General features: G+C 34.9%; 1 protein-coding gene across 11 annotated transcripts in view; it reads right to left on the bottom strand.

Moving 5' to 3' along the window:
- Positions 1 to 20,833, bottom strand: part of Pcdh7 (protocadherin 7) — a 420,558-nt gene that overhangs the window by 164,785 nt on the left and 234,940 nt on the right. For 4 of the 11 annotated variants that reach the window (XM_016009670.3, XM_076546317.1, XM_076546316.1 and 1 more), the window contains one exon: positions 18,193 to 18,288. The exons of the other annotated variants lie outside the window; for them this stretch is intronic. In XM_016009670.3, the coding sequence (XP_015865156.1) occupies positions 18,200 to 18,288 (89 nt within the window). In that variant the 3' untranslated portion in view covers positions 18,193 to 18,199. Of the gene's footprint in view, positions 1 to 18,192; positions 18,289 to 20,833 lie in introns of those variants that run through there. 11 annotated transcript variants of the gene reach the window in all.

Here is a 20,833-nt window from a genome sequence, read left to right as displayed (position 1 = left end):
TTCCTAAGTTGCTTTCCCAGTGTGCAATTCTGTTCCTGAAAAAAACCCACAGAACCGGCTGACACACGCCTGGCACCACACAGCTAAGCTTCTTTTATACCTAGGAATTTGCCACTTATGTGAAACAGTCTAGCTTCAAGGCAAGGAAAATGTACCCAGCATCTCTGAGAATGCACAGGAATTCTTCGTGTGTTATGGAGGAGTGAGGTGCAAAGTACTTTTACAAGGTCTTCCAGGGAGGGCAGGGGACTCACAGAATGGGCATTGGCCATAAATAACCAGCTAGTCTATGCTCTGCATTCTGGCATAAAACAGCCTAGTTTTCAAACTGAAATGACTCTTTGTTCTTGGGCCACTGATAGTAACAAAACAGGCTCTTAGTAAATATTTCCTGACAGAGATACACACAAAATGTGTTCAAGGGAAGGAGAGATTACAATTTCATTCATGATCTGTCCCATAAACTTTTGGAAAGAGATGTTTTTTATGGATGCTAATATAAGAATAAGTGGTTCAGTCAAAGAAAAGAAAGAGAAAAAAGGAATACAAAGTCGTATATCCGCAGGAGGCTGGAGGAACTTCGATTAACAGCATGCCTCTGAACAGGGTCCCTGTCAGCTGCAGCCTCCAGACTTCCATAGGAATCAATCCAACCTAGGCGGTGTTGCTTTTCACACAGAAGCATGCTAACTAAACCAGGTAGTTCTTTAAGGCTAGATACTAAGTAACTGCAAGAGGAATTCAACTTCCACGGTTACAACCAACAAAATTTCCTTTGTGGAAAACAAACTCATGGACGATAGTGTGTAGAATTTGATGGTTGAGAAGCATGTGGTTTAAAGACACTTTTGTCTTAAAAGAATGAGTCAGAAGAGAAGCCCACTTCTGTCCACTTGCTGAAGTCCTCCGGCTGGAGCCTGGGTTGGGCAGTTTGACTTTCTGCCTCCCTTCCTCCCATCTTCCCCTTTATTTCTTCTGCTACAATAACTTGTATTTATATTCATAATAACTTCTCCTGTTGTTAAGGTGTAAGTTTTCCCTGTGAATCTTGAGTTTTCAGTAAGATAAAGAGCTCACATTGTTAAACCTTTTTTCCACATGCCTGGACATTAAACAGTTATTGATGTACAGACTCAATTCAGAACATATTTGAAAAATAAAACTATATCCAAAGAACATTAGGTGCTATTTGTACAATAGTATTCTTGAATTTGTTTGGATTCTAGGAGCACATTTTCAAAAAAAAAAAATCTAAGAACTTCATGTATCAGTTAAATTTATATTGAGAATGTTCTGAGGACAACATACATAAAATATATAGTGAAATAAATAACATATATTTGAAATGCACATGATGTGAATAAAGTACAGAAAGAAATTGGAAAATATAAGGGTTTTAGGATCTTATGACCCTTTATTGCAGACTCTTTTTTTCTTGTAAAATTCATTGTTTACTATTCTAAAAATGCACACAATTGTCTATTTCTTCACCAAATTATTGTCTATTTAGTTTTTATTCAAAAGTATAAGCCATAATTTTAAGAAGGGAGAGTAAAGTCAGGCAGACATAATATCCAGGCCCTCCATTTAGAAGAATAATTCCCACAATGAGAACGGCTTGATTCTCAATACTCAGGAAGTTCTATTTGGCCTGATTTAAGAAAACATCTGCGGCAGACTAACATGCTCTTTTATGATTAGTTTCCAAAGTATGGTCTGAAATTACAATTCACACAAAGTAAAAAAATCAAAAGGATAAAAATCAATTGTGTTTATTACAGTTTTTTTCTTCGTCAGTGACAATCACTGCTTTCCACTTTGGTATTTCATCATTGTCAGCAAAATCTTTATATGGATCGAAACCATCTTTAAAATTATGATAATTTGAAAGTAATTTGTGTTTATTTATATTGAATGTCTACATTTATTTACATTGTCTAATTTTTATTTTATTTATTTCATTTATTTTTTTTCTTATTGTTTTGATTTTGTTTTCTTTTTCTTGTTTGTCTGTTTGTTTTATGAGTCAGGGTTTCTCTGTGTAGCCTTGGCTGTCCTGTTACTTGTTCTGTAGACCAGGCTGGCCTGGAACTCAGCAATACACCTGCCTCTGCCTTCAGAGTGCTAGGATTAAAGGCATGGATCATCATGCCTGCTTTCATCGCCTAATTTTTAAATAGAGAGTATATAGAAAGAAATCTTTAAACCTAGATAGGATATTAAAAGTTTTAGCCCAATCCCAGATGTTTGCAATATGGAAATAGAGGCAGAGAGGCTACTGTGTCTCCTAATTCATTTCCTAAGAAGGATTAAAGTGGAGTGTCCTCAGTTTTACCTTGGTGCTCTGCTCACTGAATAAGCTTCTCTCACAAGAATACTAGGAATGTGTCCTTGAAAATAATTTTGATAATATACATTTTCATTTCAGCTTTAACAGCAATGTGATGCATGATTGAGGTAACTTTTCCACACTGCTGTAGCAAAATAAAAATCTTAACATAGTCAACACCTAACTATTGACAAAATGGGGCCTCTTTGCCCACGGTGATGATAGCTTATACAAAGCAGTCGACTGCTCCCAACTGCAAAAGGGAGCTGGTCACCTAACACGGATGAGTCTGCATGTGATTCTCGACTTCTAACTTGAGATTTGGAAACAAAAAAAGGAAAACTGCTTGCTTAGTCAATTTATGTCCCACGCCCTTCAACAAAGTAAAAGCAAAAGGATCATCTTAAATTTATTTCTCTCTATTTATTCCTACCCAAATGTTCCTAAATATTCCCTTTTCCATAAAAAGAACAAACAAACAAAAAAAACAAAAAACAAAACAAAACAACTACTACTCCAGATTTTAGAGACAATACACTAAATCTGCCATGAAACACTTCATAGATTTCAAATCCTGGCTACAAAACAATGGTAGTTATCCTTCATGAATAATCAAATAAATCAAAAAGTGTGGTTTTGTCCTGAACACTTTTTTTTTGGTTCTTTATTGAGACAGGGTTTCTCTGTATAGCTTTGCACCTTTCCTGGAACTCACTCTGTAGCCCAGGCTGGCCTCGAACTCATAGAAATCTGCCTGCCTCTCTGCCTACCGAGTGCTGGGATTAAAGGCATGCACCACCACAGCAAAGCTGAACACTTTTATGAAAGGTAAAAGTGTCACATTCTTTTTAACTTATTGGAGGCATTTAAATATGTAGGACTCCAGGTTCAAAAGACAGACTGAGATGTAAGTTAGGTAGCAGTTCTGACAGCGTTTTGCAATAATATATGCTGATTGCAGAACAGGGTTCTACAATTACTTGTAGAGTGTATTCCCAGCCCTTGGGTCTAGCCAGTAGCACTCAGGGATCCACAATGAAAATCCCTTGATTTAAACAGCTCCTGCTTGGAAAGTCTGATGAGTTATAATGTTGGTGGTCAGAAACAGTTTAACAAGAGCAGGCTAACCGCCTAAATCATGTTGTGTGCTGAAAATGAATTATCCTGAAAAGTTCTAGGAGAGAAGGCATTTTCAGCTAGAGAAATATGTTTAGATGAAAATGGCCATCTCAGACAAATATAGAAATATAGTAATTTTTCTGCAACAATTTGACCAAGGATACTTTTGAATTTAGAATGAAATCTTCCCTCCCTCCTGTCCCTTCCCCCTTTCTTCTTCCCACTCCTTTCCATTTTGTTTTACTTGCTTGCACATGCTAGGTACTCTACTGCTGTATCACCATTATTGTGGCAATCTATATCACAATACATTCCTCAATATTTTTTTCAAATCTTCTACTTCTACATCCTTAAAATTTCAGCATCACTTGGCAACATCACTCTTGAGAACTAAAGGATTGGAGTGCCATGAAAAAGTAATTTCATATCTCATTTGTGATCCAAGAAGAGAACTTTCAGTTGTAGGGAAGATTGGGGCTTGAGTATTTTAGTACTCTGCTCGAACAAATGTAAAGCAATTTTTTTATATTAATTATTCACTGAAATTTGTGAAAAAGGTGGAAGAATCAAATTTCATGTTCTTCACAATTACTCATTAATTTAAAATATACCACATAATTATAGTTGTGGAAATACAGATTATTTAATTAATGTATCTCCATGGTTTATTTGATGCCAAACTATTTTATTTCCTTTATTTGAGTTAGGATTGACAAATATAAATATATATTGCAGAAAATGCTTGCATTTTCTTATTATATATAAATTTCACACACTTAAAGTAAAAATTACTATAATTTAAAGACTACTTTTTTAAGATTCATATTTGAATATAAAACAAATTAAATGTACAGTTGATGAATTTAAAATAACAGGCTGTGAACTAATTAATATAGATATATTTCTTACAAATTTCAAAGCATGATGAAAACCCTTTGTACTAAACAATGTATCATAAATATGAATTAAAGATAATTAAGCAAAAGTCACATCAACTACATTATGGATATTCCTCACTTTTGCTGAAAGGGAATCTTCAGCAAAGAAACAGAAACCACCACTCTGTGTGTTTACTACAATTAAGGACATCATTAATCACAGCCAATAAAAATGCAGAGCTGTGGAACCCAGTCTCACTCGACACATCTACAAAATAACTTCACCTGAGGCTCAGAGCCTTACAGAAAGACTGTAAGTTCTGAAGGATCAGAAAGTTTGCTGTGTGATTTTTTTCTCCCAGGGATGTCAGAAGCTACACCCATAAAGTCTCAGCAACATGACTGCCTAAACAAGGTAAACAAGGACAACAGAAATAGAGTTCCTATTGTGAACAAGGGAAATATCACAAGGTCTCAAGCCTACACAAAGAACTATAGGCAACTAAAGAATCCTGAGAGGAGGAAAAATAGTCTTCCTTAGGTAAAGACATACAAATTGGTTATTCAATACTAAATGGTTTGCCCTGAAAACATATATACATGTAGTATTATAGAGACTAAGCAGGCTGTATTTATATATTTTGGAATTTTCATGCATGTATATATATACAAATTTGAAAGAGAGCAAAGAGGGGTATATAAGAGGGTTTGGAGGGAGGAAAGAGAAAGGAAAAATTATGTAATTATATTTTAATCTCAAAACATTTTTTAGAAAAAAAACAATAAAAGAAAAGCAAAAAATAAACAAGCAGAATAACTCATAAATATACATAGTCCATCCATAAAATATAAAAGAAAGGATTTTTAGTTTGTTGTTTATAAACTGCCAACATGGAACTTCACATCAGTCATTCACACACAGACATCTAATACTGTTACTTCTGTTTCCAAAGCTCTGAATCAGCATATCTGAAATGAGATCAGAATGTGGCCCATTCCATTGAAAGCCCTTATATGCCTAAATACTGAAAATGAAGTGCAGTAAGCTCTCAGAAAAAAAAAAGTATTAACTATTATTCCTAAGAAAGAAGCACCTGACATTTTCTCCTATAGCTGATGGAAGCCACAAATTGGGAATTCCGGTGTGAAAACAAAAAACCTGTACATACAGTAGCCTCAGTCCAGATAACTACTGTGATGAGACAGTGTTCAGATAATTTAGTATTAGTAGAAAATGGAATAGTATTCAAAGCCCAAATACATATGTTTGCAGAAGCCACATAAAGAGAACCAGATAAAGCCTGTGTTTGAAATGGAAAGTTCATGTGTTTTATGTCCAGTCCATTTGTGAAATTGTGGTGGAATGGTTCATTAAGTAAATATATGGTATCTCTGATACAATCATGATCTGCAAGACTCATTTTGATCTCAACTAAGCCTCATTCATGGAATCCAGAGGGATTTACAATGTTAGGATGTTCTTCAACCTGAAAAAAAAAATAGTCTGGAAATGATAAGAGGGGATGTGAGTTCTCTCATGTTGTTTATGCCTGCTTCCATTCTGAAATTCTGCTCCTATTAGGCAGGGCACAGACTAGCATGAGCATAGACTACAGCTTGCTACACATGAACTGTGAAAAATGCAAGACTAGGCACTTATTCCAACTGTCATGAAATGCAAATGTGAAGGAAAAGCAACAGAAACAGTCAATTAAATTCCACAAGACAAGGCATGAAGATATTCATCTGTGGTCTCATTTTCTGTCAGTTGAGATTAGTAACTGGAATTTTTGTAAAGATACTTCATTCTATAATGAGTAAAATATATTAAGAAATCATTATGGGCAGGGCGGTGGTGGCGCACGCCTTTAATCCCAGCACTTGGGAGGCAGAGGTAGGCGGATCTCTGTGAGTTCGAGGCCAGCCTGGGCTACCGAGTGAGTTCCAGGAAAGGCGCAAAGCTACACAGAGAAACCCTGTCTCGAAAAACCAATAAATAAATAAATAAATAAATAAATAGTAAAAAATAAAAATAAAAAATAAGAAATCAATATGAATTAGAAAATTTTGTTTGGAATTTACAAGATCAAAAACACTAAAAGTATGTGTGTGTTTGTGTGTGTTGTGTATGTATGAATACTGTAAAATCAGCATTTATCACCAGATTTAGAAAAACATCTGACAAATCTAAAGTTTTCAAGCCAAACACATAGGATTAAGCAATAGGTGTATTATTTTTGATAAAGTAAATGCAAATCTTGAACAATGGAGTCCTACTATGTAGCAATAGCTTAGTCTTGTGGTCCACATGACAGTTTCAGTAGCACCCTAGTATGTGCCCCAATATATGCCCCAATACATGTCCCTCTGTTTCTCGCCCTGAACTCCAGTAGCAATAAGCCCGAGATTCCCATCCTCCCATGACAGATACATGCCAGAGTTGTAACACAGTGATTGGCTTAGCTAATTTAAACAGTGGTGGAAACATACCTTGTTCTACAAGATGGCTACTCTCCTGGAGGTAGGCTAGCCAAGTTCTTGCCAATTCCCTCAAAATAGAGAAAACTGGGAAAATCAGCAAGATAAATAGCAATATGAATTCAAGACTGTTGCTAAAGTCTTAGGTGTAAAAATGTTTCCCTAATATAGATTAACAGGTTGTCTTCTACTTTCTATTAGAAACATGAAAATGGCTGAGCACCCGCATGGACATATAAATGTACAAATACACACATTATAGCTTTTACATAGTCTTCAGATTAAACATTTAAAGTGATGACAAACGATGATTAATTTGAGAAAGCCTCTCTGACAAGGCTTGAAAAACAGATTTTTTTTTCCTCTGCACTTTATATGCTTTGAGCTTTAAGTAAGTATGAATAGTTGCCAGTATCCTATGGTGCTTCTGTAAGCCTATTTAAATAATTTTATTAAGATAATATGATTGAAACTCGTTACTTTAAAAGAGTAATGTCGGTTACACAGTATTTTATAAATTTTCCCATGTAAGATATTAGACATGACTGTATTCATTATGTAAGAGAATATCTGCTGAAGGAAGAGAAAATAGAAGAACTTATGAATCCACAAATGCTCAATGTTGAGATATAAGTTGAAGGTCAAGCCATTGTTATGTCTTCTTTTTCTTAGGTCACATGTCTCATTCACCTAGATTACTTAACTGAATCAACTGTATTGTTTTAAATTATACATTCAAATAAATATAAGCTTTTTGTTTTCTTGTTTTGTTTTGAGACACTATTTCTCTGTGTAGCTGTGGCTGTTCTGAAACTCACAGACTCACTGAGATCCACCTGCCTCTGCCTCCTGAGTGCCAAGATTAAAGGCATACACCATCACTGCCTCGCTTAATTTTTCCACATTTGAAAATATCAAATAATTTTAATTAATAAAAACAGTAGAGAGGGTTTTTTTGTCTCATTGTGACCCTATTTTTATTTTCTAGATGGAATAAAATTATGCAACTTGAATTGAGCTTCACATTGGTGGTGGAATAGTTCTACTTGCATTAATCATTTCAAAGAAAATTTTGAGAAAGAAAAATTAGATGCAAAGGAACAAATACATTTTTATTAACTGATAAGTGAGGAATTAAATTTATGTTCTCTCTTAATATAAAGTATCATGTTTCTATATTTCTTTTTGTCTGTACATACAAATTATTTGAAACTGAATGTTTTCTACATTTCCTTAATCTTACTTTATTCAAATAAACAGACATATACAATGTCACTATAAATGTTCTATTTAACGTGAAAATATTCTATAATTATTTCCCCAAATATTTCCGTGATCCTTGCCATGTATAGCTTCTTCTTTAACTATCAGATTTCTATTACATCTCATCCTATGCTCTTTCTTCTTAGATGAAGCATATCCAAGATACATTGGAGGAGTACTTCTTTTGGTAGTTAATAGTACATATGAACCTTTTCTGTATTTCATTTCACACTACTCCAATAAAGTGTGCATGAATTAAGGAAGCTTCATGTGGACTAGCATTTTTTCCATTTTCAAGTCCAGAAATGGGTCACAGAGTAGTTAGATTATCTACCAATATTGAACATAAGGCAATTCAGCCCAAGCACTTTGCTTTCCCATGAAATTATTCAATCATCAAGTCTTTCATCTTTCATTTTCCCCTTTCACTTAGCAGTCATAGCAAATGAAATGGAAGGTCTCAATTATTTCTTCAAAGTAGAGAGACAAATAAATAGCAACTACTTATTAAAATAGTAGAGAAAATTTTAAAAAATGCCATTGTCTATTTAAGATAAAATGCAAGATGGCATTCACTTGCAGTTTCACTTGAATTTTACTATCAACAAAATAAATTCCAAAGAGTCATGATCATAGGAAGAAAAATGATCCATACACACTGACAATGAATTAGATGCCATGAGCATTCTGGAAGAAAGCAATCTACACATTGCAGTGCTAACATGCTATGCAACTGCGGGAATGCTTCTATGTGACTTAATTGTGCCATGGTAAGTACTCGAGCAGTCGCTGATAGTTGTTGTTGTTTTTTTTTTCCCGAGAATACTCGCCCAAGACTCAGTTACAATTTTTCGTTCTACTTCTTCCTAAAAAAAGAAAATGTAACTCATCACATAAGACAAAATAATTTACAACCCTGAAATTATGATTCAGAAAATCCCAGTACTATTTCATCACTTTAATGAGTAATGATGCTGTGTATATTACATACTTCCTTAGCACATACTGCTTTGAAATCTCAGTTATTTATAATAAACACTTGGCTTTAAAGAAAAAGGACTTCATATTACTAAAATGCTCCCTTTAATGCCCTTCAATTTATGAGCAAATTTCAAAAAGTCTTTCTCATTATTAATCTCATAAATAAGACTTTAATTGAAAGTAAAAGCTAAACACATATTAGACTATAAATGCAATGCCTGAATTACATCTTTGGAAATGCTTAGTACTTAAGTTTGGAATCACCTGGTTTGGGTAATCTAGTGATTTAAGATTTACGCAATACATTCAAGATAATGCCTCTTTACTACTAAAAAAGATGACATAGTCTCTAACTTTTGGTGTAGAGTTCTGCTGTACTATTTGCACTATAATTAAATGTATATGAAATAGTTATGTTTGAAACATATCTTGTTGTATATTAGTTAAGTCACTCTTAGGATTTATCACTTCATAATTTTATTTTTAATTCTTTTATTTGTAGTGAAAGGATTTGAATTTTGTCTATCATAGTGCCAACTTCAAAAAAATGGTCATTTATATGATATATATGACTTATTTTTTGCTAGTTAGGTAGGCTACATATTAAAATTCTCTGAAAAAAAGACTAAGTGGTATATTCTTTAAATATATTGTGATGTCCAAAATTATTAATTTAACTAGTAAACCTTTCACAGCCCAGGTTCAACTAATTTATTGTGTCAAATATTATTAGAATTTTGACGTGTTTGGCCAAAAAATAAAAGGATATTTTACTCATAAAAACACTATACTCCTCCAAAAATTTAAATGGACTCATTATATATTGCATAAATTACAATTTTTTAAGTTGCTCTTTAAATTTTTAAAAGGTTGTAAATTCATACAACCACACATGGGTGTTTTCCATTTTACCCTATTGCTTAGCACTATGACGTCAAATTTAAAGGCAAGTCAAGGATTTGCTTGATGTGAAGGTGATATGATGCATGGACATACAACCATCACCTATCTATGTTGTATATTCTACACTGACTGTGTCAACCCACTTAACCCATGTGAGACACCCTGGCTTTCCTTCCACTTCCAGGACTCCCAGCTCACATTCCAGCTGCTTGCCTTATTCTGTAAACACAGGCAATCTAACTAAAGGCTCGGACTGCATTCAAAACATTCTAACTTCCTTCCTCTAACTTGTAAGCACAAGTCTTTTGTTCTGCCTGGTTTTATTCTACCTTCTCCTCTCTGTTCTCCCCCACACAAATACTCCCTTTCTTTCTTCAATCTCTGAATGATCATCAAGATTTCTTAACGTTAAGTACCTCAGAATTTATCCTGGTTATTTGAGCTCTGCTTCTTTCTCCCGCATATCCAGAAGCCAACACCCTGGGATGTTCTCAAGTAACCTGGAAGTATCCACCTGAGTGCTCGCTCAGAAAGAGCTTAACTTTACTTTTTCTTTCGTTTACATGATAAACTAGAGTTTCAGTGTTCTAGAAGACCACAGCTTATATCTATGTAATATGAAACAAATATAAAAAAATCTTTTTAATTCATATATTTAAAGACATACCAAACACAATCCTTTTTTATTGGATAACCAATTCAAAAATATGAAGATATCATAGGAATCATTATGTTTTATTGGGAAACTATATGTAGTCTAAAACACCTTCACAAAACTATCATCCTTTCCTACCTCTTTATTTTGAGTGTCAATATAGAGATGGATTGTTAGAATACCAACTTTAAGTCTTAGTTTCCTTATTGCTTTGAAAATCTTTTCTTATATTTTCTGCCTTACTTCAAGTCACTGACTTCTCATATAGTATACTCAAGAAAGAACACAAAGCATTAAAATCCTGAGCTATGAGCAATAGTCGTCTAAGGACACCCGCCCTCCCCTACAATTAACTGGTATCTTACCGCAATCAGCTAATGCATCTGTGCTAACAGTTTTCTTTACAAGACGTTCTGTTTATTTAGTTGATGTCTGCTGTGCTGATTAGAGGGGACAGAGAAGCACAAATAATGATGGCTATGTCTGCTTAATGTTTATTTGGGAATCTTTGGTAACTGTCTCCTGTTTTGTTTGCTACAAACTCAAAGGGAAGAGTGCGGCATTCCAAAGTCCAGAGGTAAACACTGGCCATGACAAGTTCCTGTTAGGTCCTTCATGATTCTAGGTTGAGTTACCTTTTTTTTTTTTCCTTACAGGTTTTACATCTATAAAAAGTTGTTTGTAGATTATAAAGAATTTTTGTTTGTTGTGAATCTTTGCAAAGAGCCCAAACTGTCCTCTATGTTCCTCCAGAGAGGCAGCAGGCCATGCGACCTGGTAGTGTTTTGTTTCTCATGTACAGAACTGTTTGCTTCCTATTTCGTCCTGCTGATTCAAGACATGTAGTCCATTCACAGATGCAGAAGAAAATGTCAACTGAAAAGCAAGATCTTTACGTTTCATTATCCTACTGCAATACATTTGGTCGCTCTAGTCTAAGATTTGGGATATCTGCTCACAGTTCTCTAGAAAAGCTTCCTTCCTTCCTTCCTTCCTTCCTTCCTTCCTTCCTTCCTTCCTTCCTTCCTTCCTTCCTTCCTTCCTTCCTTCCTTCCTTCCTTCTTCCTATCTTCCTTCATTCCTTCTTACCTCCCTTCCTTCATTCCTTCCTTCCTTTGGTTTTCTTCTTAGCTACATTGCCAAGAAGAAAATTTTCATAATCTCTTCCAGGTAAAATAATTTCAGAGTCTATGTGAATACTTTATATTTTATACCTTAGCAACTACAAAATCATCAAATTACTTTTTTAAGTCATCTCTTAGAATTTTCACGATCATCATTCCTATCACAGTAGAAAAATAGCATCCAGTCACCAGATAACAAAGTGAATATTGGGACCACAAAAGAAAATTAGTGACATCCTGTTCCCAGTGACAGATCTAGTGAGTGAAAAGGTCACTCGAGTATTATAGCATTCTCAACGAAAGAGTCATCTTCTTAGAGATTTTACAAATTTGCAATCATCAGGCCCAATAAAGAATTTTGAAAATGATGTCACCAAGCTACAGTACAGAATTATTGCTAATATCATGTCTTTCTCTGGTACTTTAGGGTTTTTATGCTTTTCTTAAAGCCCTTGTCCCCAGCACATGGCTGCTTGTTTGCCACATGGCTGTTGTTAAATGGCATTAGAAGTGGAATTCATTATGCCTAAAATTCTACTATTTTATCAGTGTTAATAATGGGAGTGGAAAATTGTCATTCAACTTAGAGTTTAATGTCTTCATTGATACAGAATTAACAGCACAGGCTTTTTTATGGACCAGTTTTCAAAGAGCATTTCTATGAGCAAGTAGTAAAATTTATATTTTCATGGAGATATGCTTCACTGTGTGAACCCACTGTCATTTGTTCTAGAACAAAGAGTCACAAAGTATAAGTTCACCTCTCACATCTAGCTTCTATTAAGTTCTGCTAATATCCTACCGGCACTGTTCTCCCAAAACATTTAATTGGGCTCAAATACTTTTAAGCAGAAGAAACACACACACACACACACACACACACACGCACGCACGCACGCACGCACGCACGCGCACGCACGTACGTACGTGTGCACACACACAGTACCATTGAATGTTCACTAACGAGAAGCTATTTAGAATGGACTCTGTTTCTGAGTGGAGACATGCCATTGTTTCTTTCACTGAGAGTGAATCCAGTTCAATCACCCCAGCCAGGGACCAACCATCTGAATTCAGATTTGAAAGCCATACTAAATAGATGGAAGGCATAATTATCTATTTGCTGAGGAAAAGTACTTTTCCTTCCCAGATCTCTTACCTTCTGTGCAGTTGCTACCCCCTCCCCCTCCCCATTTTCTATTAGGTGTATCACCTTTCTGAATCCTGAAGCAAAAACTCCTATTTTCTTCCTTCCTTTCCTCTCCCGTCTCTTTTTATTTATTTATTTATTTATTTATTTATTTATTTATTTTTTTTTTTTTCCTGCATTTGTCTGGAGCCTAAGCATTCTTTCTCAGCTACTTTAGGATTTTTTTAACTCTTTCTTTAAAGCCCTCAACCCCACCACTTGGCTGCTCGTCTGCCATGTGGGTGTTTATAAATGGCATAATTTTCTCTGTACCACTCTCCATCTTCCTTCGCTGACAGCTGCTAAGATTTATAACTTGACTGCCCTGGAGTTTTTCTTCTGAACTCTAATAAAACTGTCCTCAAGCTTTTTTTTTTTTTTCTCTTTCTTTCTTTCTATCTTAAATTCTTGTATTAAGAATCCAAAGATTAGAACTTAATTTTCTCACTAACATATGGCACCACAGGTGAGGCTCCAAACAATTACTGGTAAAATACACATCTGAATATAACACACACACACACACACACACACACACACATGCACACGCACATCTGAATATGAAACCCACTCCCACACACAGAGTCATGTACATATACACATCCCAAAGGAAAATATAACAATTTAAAATTATAGCAGTTTTTTTTAAAATAAGCATTTTGAAGAGTTATGCAGCAAGTCTGTGAAAATATGATGTAATTAATTGCATGATCACAGTACTCCACACCAATGAGTAAAAGAAAGTTCCGAGAAGCGCTCTTGAGGATACAGCTAAAGAAATGAAAGTAAATACCTCCATTCACTGAAAAGCCATTCTTAACTGGCTTCATAGCTACATTTTACAGATGACGAATCATACTTTCTGTCAGGTAATTGGCAAAGCCAGAGCAAAATCCCAGTTTCTAACCTCCCTAGTCTTCCCTATTTTATAGAAAGCCAAAAATGGCATTAAAGGCGATGTAGTCCAAGAGAGTTAGGTTTCTGCAGTGGGTGAGATTAAAGGGGTGATTACTCCATAGCTCCCTCGGTTCATACTAGTCTTTATGATACTAAGTTGAAGATAGTGATACATTGCACATGACTTATACCTTCAATAGCAGTGAGAGACTAAGGAGATAGAGGTTTCCTGTTGCTTTAATAATTTACCCAAGAATCTTAGATTTAATGTGTTACCGAAAGAGTCATGGTTTGATGTCTGAATATCAAAAATCAGAAGGGGGCATACATAGATCCATGCAACTTAGTAAACAACAGCTGGTATCACCGGAAAAAAAAAAAAAAAAAAAGAATGCATGTAGGCACTGGAGCTCTTGAGAAAATTAAGTCAAACACTAAAATCACCACATGGAAGAGCTTCATTAAGATGGTATAGGCTTACAATATATGAAGCACATTTGAAAATGGAAGTCCTGAGCAGGGTCAGGGCAAAGGCATGTGGCATGAAAACCGTACTCTGCCAGCAAATTAATTAAATTTCACAGCTCCAGAAAGACCATATATTCTGTGTCGGCACTCACTGAGAGTTAGATGTGCAGGGCCTCTGAGAGTGTGTTGTAATCTACTCATAAATAGAACTCGCCAAGGGACATTGACAGCAATTTGGCATTAAACAAGGGTGTGCATAAGTGAAGAATGTACTCTGTAGTCGCTTTTATTAGTACAGTCCTGACAGCACATGCCTTACCCAGTTCTTATTCTTATTTTGCTCTAGTTTGACCTCTGTGAAACTTATTGTTATAGATGAGCTCATATGGTTATCAGTTAAGTCAATAATTTGAACTCAGAGAATCTTTTTTTCTCTACTGGCTTTACTATCAACTTAAAAATATTATTTTTTTAGTGCTGAATTTGCTTGTCTTTTGGTAAAGATTTGCATTAATAAAGACTAAGTTCTTCCAAAAATGCTTTTTTTGCTTCTAATTGTTACGATTGTATTCATTTTATTATTTATTGCCTACAGTCCAAACCCACATATGCACATAAAAATTCTGTCCAAAGTCTTATATAGTTCTAAACTGTTTCTTTTTCAAGACTGAAGATATTTCAATGAAATTACTAGATTCTTCAAACAGATTAAACATCAGTATAAAAAGAGGTAGCCCATCCTGAACTTCTTGTTTTATGAAAAAGCATTTTGATTTAAAGGAAAAATTGATAATAACCAGAACACTAAAAGGATTTGCAACCAAGAAATGGAAAAATTAGATGGCTGAGCTGTGAACCAGAGAAAAACAAAGAGAGAGAGACATAAACACCTAGACATATGACTAGTGTCAGTCTGAATTTAAATCTGAAAATACTTGCATTTGGAAAAGAAACAGCACTTGGTTTTCCTTTTCCCCGAGGGAACACCAATGAACAAATAAAAATTAAAGGAAAGTAAATTACAGCTCAAAACAATACCCAGGAGTGGGGGGTGGAGCAAAGGGACTGGAAGGGGGAGAAGGGGGGAAAAAGAAGGGAGGGAGGAAAAAAGTGGGGAACTGAAATACACTAAAGCAGAGTGAGCTAGATACCTTTACATTTGTGTCACTGAGATTACTCATGCACATATATGGAGGATGTATGCGTAATCAAACACAGGATTGTTTGACCACTGATCTATCTATTCACTTTCAAAATTCCATGGGAATTTTAAAACAAACAAACAAATAAAAGAACATGTGCTATGCACCAGTCACCCCACATAATGAAAAGAGACACAAATTGATCTCTATATCTATGGATCTACAAGGGTGAATTCATTCATTTTTTACTTATAGGTAGAATGTGCTCAGGTGGAATATTTTTGACATAGACCTTACTTTTGCATCAAGTCCTATTTCAACTGTATTTTCTTGGCACAATCTTTTAAATTCAAAATGTATAGCTCAAAATTAATGCATTTGGCCTTATCACACAGTGGGAAGTCCTGTTCCCACAAAAGTAGTCATCCCAGATATTTGAGAACAAAGACTTATTAATAAAGGCAAATTCAACTCATATGTAATGCTTTTCTTTCCAAGTCAATTGATTTTTGCTTCACAATATTATTGCATATTATTTTAAAGTTTTCTCAGCTTTCATTTTCCAATAACACTTTCATCATTAAAAAATTCATTTTAATTTTAATAATTTTTTAAACTTTCTGATTCTTTCTAGCCAAGATGATTTTCTCTGCCTGCTTCGACCTCTAAATCTAAGTTTTAGGTCTCCCCTCTTTTTAAAAGATATATCCATATGTTTATTTTGACATTGGTATACAGTTTCTTTATTTTTATATAACGTGAGGTATAATTTTTATGGTTCACCCTTTTCAAATCTATTAAACACATTTTTTGAAATTTTATCTTTCATAAGATATAAAAAAATTGTATTCTTTTCTGTCATTATATTTGGTAAATTTATGAAATTGAATAATTTTTGTGTGTGGTAATTTTATATCTTTTAAAAATTACAGATTTTAAAAATGAAGGAATATATGAATTACTCCTCAGAAAACATTATATTGAGTAACCTCAGAAATTAATAAGGGACAAAAGCTACAATCTACAGGGAATGTAAAAGAAGCAGTAATATATAAGAATGTAAATAAGGAAAATGTTTCATGTTTATGTGTGGGGAAAAAAAATGACTGCTCAGTAAACATGCACTCAACAAGCACCCTGAGGATACATTAAGTGATGGGTGGACTTCTGTCCTCTAGAAATTCAAAGGTCATTGTGAATGTGTGTCTACATGGCATGAGCTAAATCAGGATCTACATGAGGCACATCTCACTTAAGAGACTCCTGAGTAACCTTGGTTACGTTAGACATCACCAATACTCACTGTTCTTACCTATTACACACAGATAAACATTTTTAAAAGTAATACATTAATGTAGATAAACTTGGGAGAAAATAGAGGCCAACATTCTGACACAGTGACCTTTAAATAGGCTGTAAATGCATGTTTTCCCAACGGGCATTGGTGAAATGGTCTTCACATATAGCAATCCAACTACATAAGCACATGTGGACATGAGCAATGGAATCTGTTAAGTAAGATGTTGTGGCCAGAGAATTTGTTGTATTCAGGCCCAAATCACTAAGACATAAAGAATAAAATGCATGGTCACAAGAGGGGTTCTCAAGGATAATCAAGCAATGATCATTTGACAGGAAGCCATATGTTTCTAATTAAAGATTAATCATCTAACCTGATATTCATTGCCTTTCCAGGTTTGCTGACATTTCAACATACTTAGTTACACAGAAACAATTCTTTACAATCTTTGAACTCCAGCTAAACACATACAAATAAAAGTGATTTGCTCTGTCAATACATATCTGTTCTAAGGACTGCATACACAGTTCTCGCCCACACAGCCACACTTAAAGACACACTCATTTTTTCCTTAAAGACATCTGCCGACAATCTTCCTAGCCCAAAGGTAGTATTCTGTTCACATGTCTCAAAGAACCAGAGAAAGCTACACCATGAGGAGCCTAACATCTCCACAGCAGGCCCCTGCAGGAGCCAGACAGACTAGTTCCACCAGTGGAAAGAGGAAATCAAGACGACAGGCGTTGCCCCTGCATGACTAAGAGCTTATGTTTTATTGGTCATGACTCTGCTAGACTTGTGCCCTGAGGGTCTAGTTCCTTTCAAAATGCAATACTCTGAATTCAGGGTATCTTGGGACAGCTTGAACACAACAGTCTCTTCCATCTTCCTCAAATGCCACCAGATGAGTTGACAAAATAGAAGTTTTCCAGGAGGAATTAGCATGCACTATACTTTCACATCAGAGTGGCAGTTTTGAAATAGATTTAGATGTGTGTGATCTGGCTTTCACCTAAGTTTTTTAACCCAGAGAATAAGTATTAAAATTAAAATATCATTTTGTGCAATGCTTCTAAAATGTAAATAAGACTGAATTCTAAGTTAAAATCCACAAAGTATGTTTATTTTACTCTCTTTAAACGTATGGCATCAGTATTTGCAGAATGCTGAAAGTGTCATACTGATAAATGCAGGATCTTTTCTCTCCAATTGGTTGAACATAACACCTTTTTTGAGAATAATAAATAATTCTTCTATGTTCTCTATCCAGCAAAAAAAAAAAAAACTGATCTACAACTTCGGAGGGATTCTGCAATGGGACACATGTGGGAAATGTAAAGAGAAAACACACCCAAGGCTATCATACTTTTCAGCTCTGTGCAGTGGATACTGGTGTCTTCTCAGTGGAAAAGGGAGACCGCAGCAGTGGAATGCTCAGAAGAGGGGGCAGCTGAGAACCGCCATACCTGTTGATTAATGGAGAGGCCTTAACAGCACTCTTCTTCCATGCGTCTTGCCATGAGGAAAGGGAAGGAAGGGAAAGGAAGTGATGGCAGCAACACCTGGGGAAGGGAGATGGCGAAATATGTAAAGGGAACATCAGCAGCGGCTGCACCACGGTGTCCATCCACAGACTGTGTCAACAAAACCACTTCCAAATCCTAGCTTTTACTCTCTTTCCTTTAAAGGACAGAAGTCTCAAGAATAATGTTAACAAATGAGTTCTTTTGCAACTTGTTTTTCCTCACAGGGTTTCTCTGTGCAGCTCTGGTTGTCCAGGAACTCGCTCTGTAGCCCAGGCTGGCCTCTGCCTCCAGAGTACTGCTCTTCATAATGAACTAACATCCCATGCTCACATTTCAATTGAACAGAGTAGCTCAAGGCGGGGCACTAGGATATGGGTATAGATTTTTTAAAGCAGATTTAAGGGAGAAAAGATTCTAGGCCAAGCCTAATAACGAACACTAACTCAGTTGCTTTCCAGAATTCAGGGTTATGTCACTTCTTCCTGCTTCTGCTACCCCATTACTACCTAACTGACACACAAAAAAAGTTGTTTTTGTCTTATGCATCTCTGAAGGATACACAACTTTAACATCAAAACAACTTGCTTTAACTTAACGGAAAAGGCATTTAATTTAATAAGAGTCCACAAACCTTGTGAGATCCAACCAAGGAAATTTGTAAAATTATTCATGTTTAATTATACTTATTAACATGATCTAATTGTGACTGCATATGATAGTTTAAACAAGTAGAGTTATATAGGAAAATGAAAAAGAAATATTTAATAAAGAGTTGATAATAAATTATTTGTACTTTAGTCAGAATTATTTTAATATCTGTTTACAAAATAAAACCACATGAAAAGCAAGACTTGTTACACACATGATCTCTACTTTCTAAAGAAGTCTTCGACTTTTATGTTTACACTCAAGTAAAAACTACATAGGACTGTTTTTTTTTGGATTATTTATTTAATGAAGTTTTAGACACTGTAGAAGTTAACTTGCACATCTAAATGTATTTATCACAGCAACGTAAATATAAAACTAGCTATAAATATGGCCCAAGAGTTAAAAATAACAGTCAATTTTCCTTTGTAGGAAAAAAGGTGACGCCTCACAAAAATGTTTCTCAGTGTATTTATTACCAAAAGGCCACAACATTGTTGAAGTTATTTTGTAAAGACAAGGATTAGCTCAACTGTGTGCTTGCATTCCTGTTTCTACAAGTATTTCAACTTTTAATCCCAATGTTTAGGAAAGCAGCTATCAGAAAAACCTTTGAGGTTTTGAACATAGCGATCCTTTTGGTCTTTCCATGGCCTTGTTTAGACAGTATGTCTCAAAATGTTCCAGTTTCTCAACATCTTTTATCTCTGACACAGTTCTGATTGGCCTTCCTCTCTGTTTAACAGGAAACACCTAAAGCTTGAGCAATAGTATTAGTCAGCTCTTCAGTTGAGAAATCTTGGAAACTAATTGCTATCATAAGAGATTAACATCACAGAATTCTGGAGGTAGAAGTTCTATGTAGGCCTGTTGAATTAAAAGAGACATCTCCACACTACAAACTCAGTTATTTAATGGGACATGTTCTTTTCGTGAAGTCTGGTCATGATTCTTATCTTTATCTATTTTATATTTAACTTAAAATATCGTTACACAAAACATTTTAAAGTTTAGATTCCCTTCCAAAATTAAAGCCTATAAAGTCCAGTAATAAATATTTTTAATTAAGTCACATTATTCACATATTTAAATACTCCAGAGTGATTATTTTAGGATCAGCAAATGCTTCATGTTTGGATGAATTAAATGTGGGAATCTTGTAAGCCAAGAAAAAAAAGTAGAATCCACATGCTCTGAATTTGCAGCCAGATAGTTACATTTAACATGGTGAAATAGACTATTTTTGGCATATGAATCTCTAATATACTAAAGGTTTTAGAGATAATTGAATCATTATTTAGTCTAAGGAGGGGTATATATGGATGTGTATGTGTATGTGTGTGTGTTATTTATAGTATATTTGAAATTTGTCAGAAATAAGAAAGTCACTTTGGTAAGTGCATATACACCAAAAGATTAATACTTGTATCACAACTTATCAAGTCGCGCAGAATGATTTTGTGAATAGCTGTGTACAATGGATGGTGGAAGTTTCCCAAGCAAGAGAAATAAAAATTGCATATTGGAAAGGTAGGGATCAAGATAATGAAAGCAACATTGCCATTCATGAGGCATTCCTGGTGGAAATTTTGCTCATGAAAAGTGATACGAGCTAGATTTCACATAGTAATAATAAGAAAGGGATGGGCTGTCACTTTCACGAATACAAGAATTCTGGGGGAAAGTTGGTCCTTTCGATAGAGAGGCACCAGCAGTAAAATATCTGTAATGATGTTGTAGGAATGTTGGGAACGTTCTCTCACAAAATATAATAATATGGAGAACACTGAGGAAAAACACATTAAGCCTGACTCTTGCAGCTTCTAAATGAAGAAAAATGTATGAGCTTGGTAGTGAGAATTATATTTCTTAGGTATTGTTACTGGTTTCTCTGTGATTTTTGTGAATTAAGTAGAGGAAACCTTGGTGAACT

This window comes from Peromyscus maniculatus, chromosome 10 (genome assembly GCF_049852395.1).
Source record: "Peromyscus maniculatus bairdii isolate BWxNUB_F1_BW_parent chromosome 10, HU_Pman_BW_mat_3.1, whole genome shotgun sequence".
Lineage (NCBI taxonomy): Eukaryota > Metazoa > Chordata > Mammalia > Rodentia > Cricetidae > Peromyscus > Peromyscus maniculatus.
This window is presented reverse-complemented; position numbering and strand designations above follow the sequence as displayed.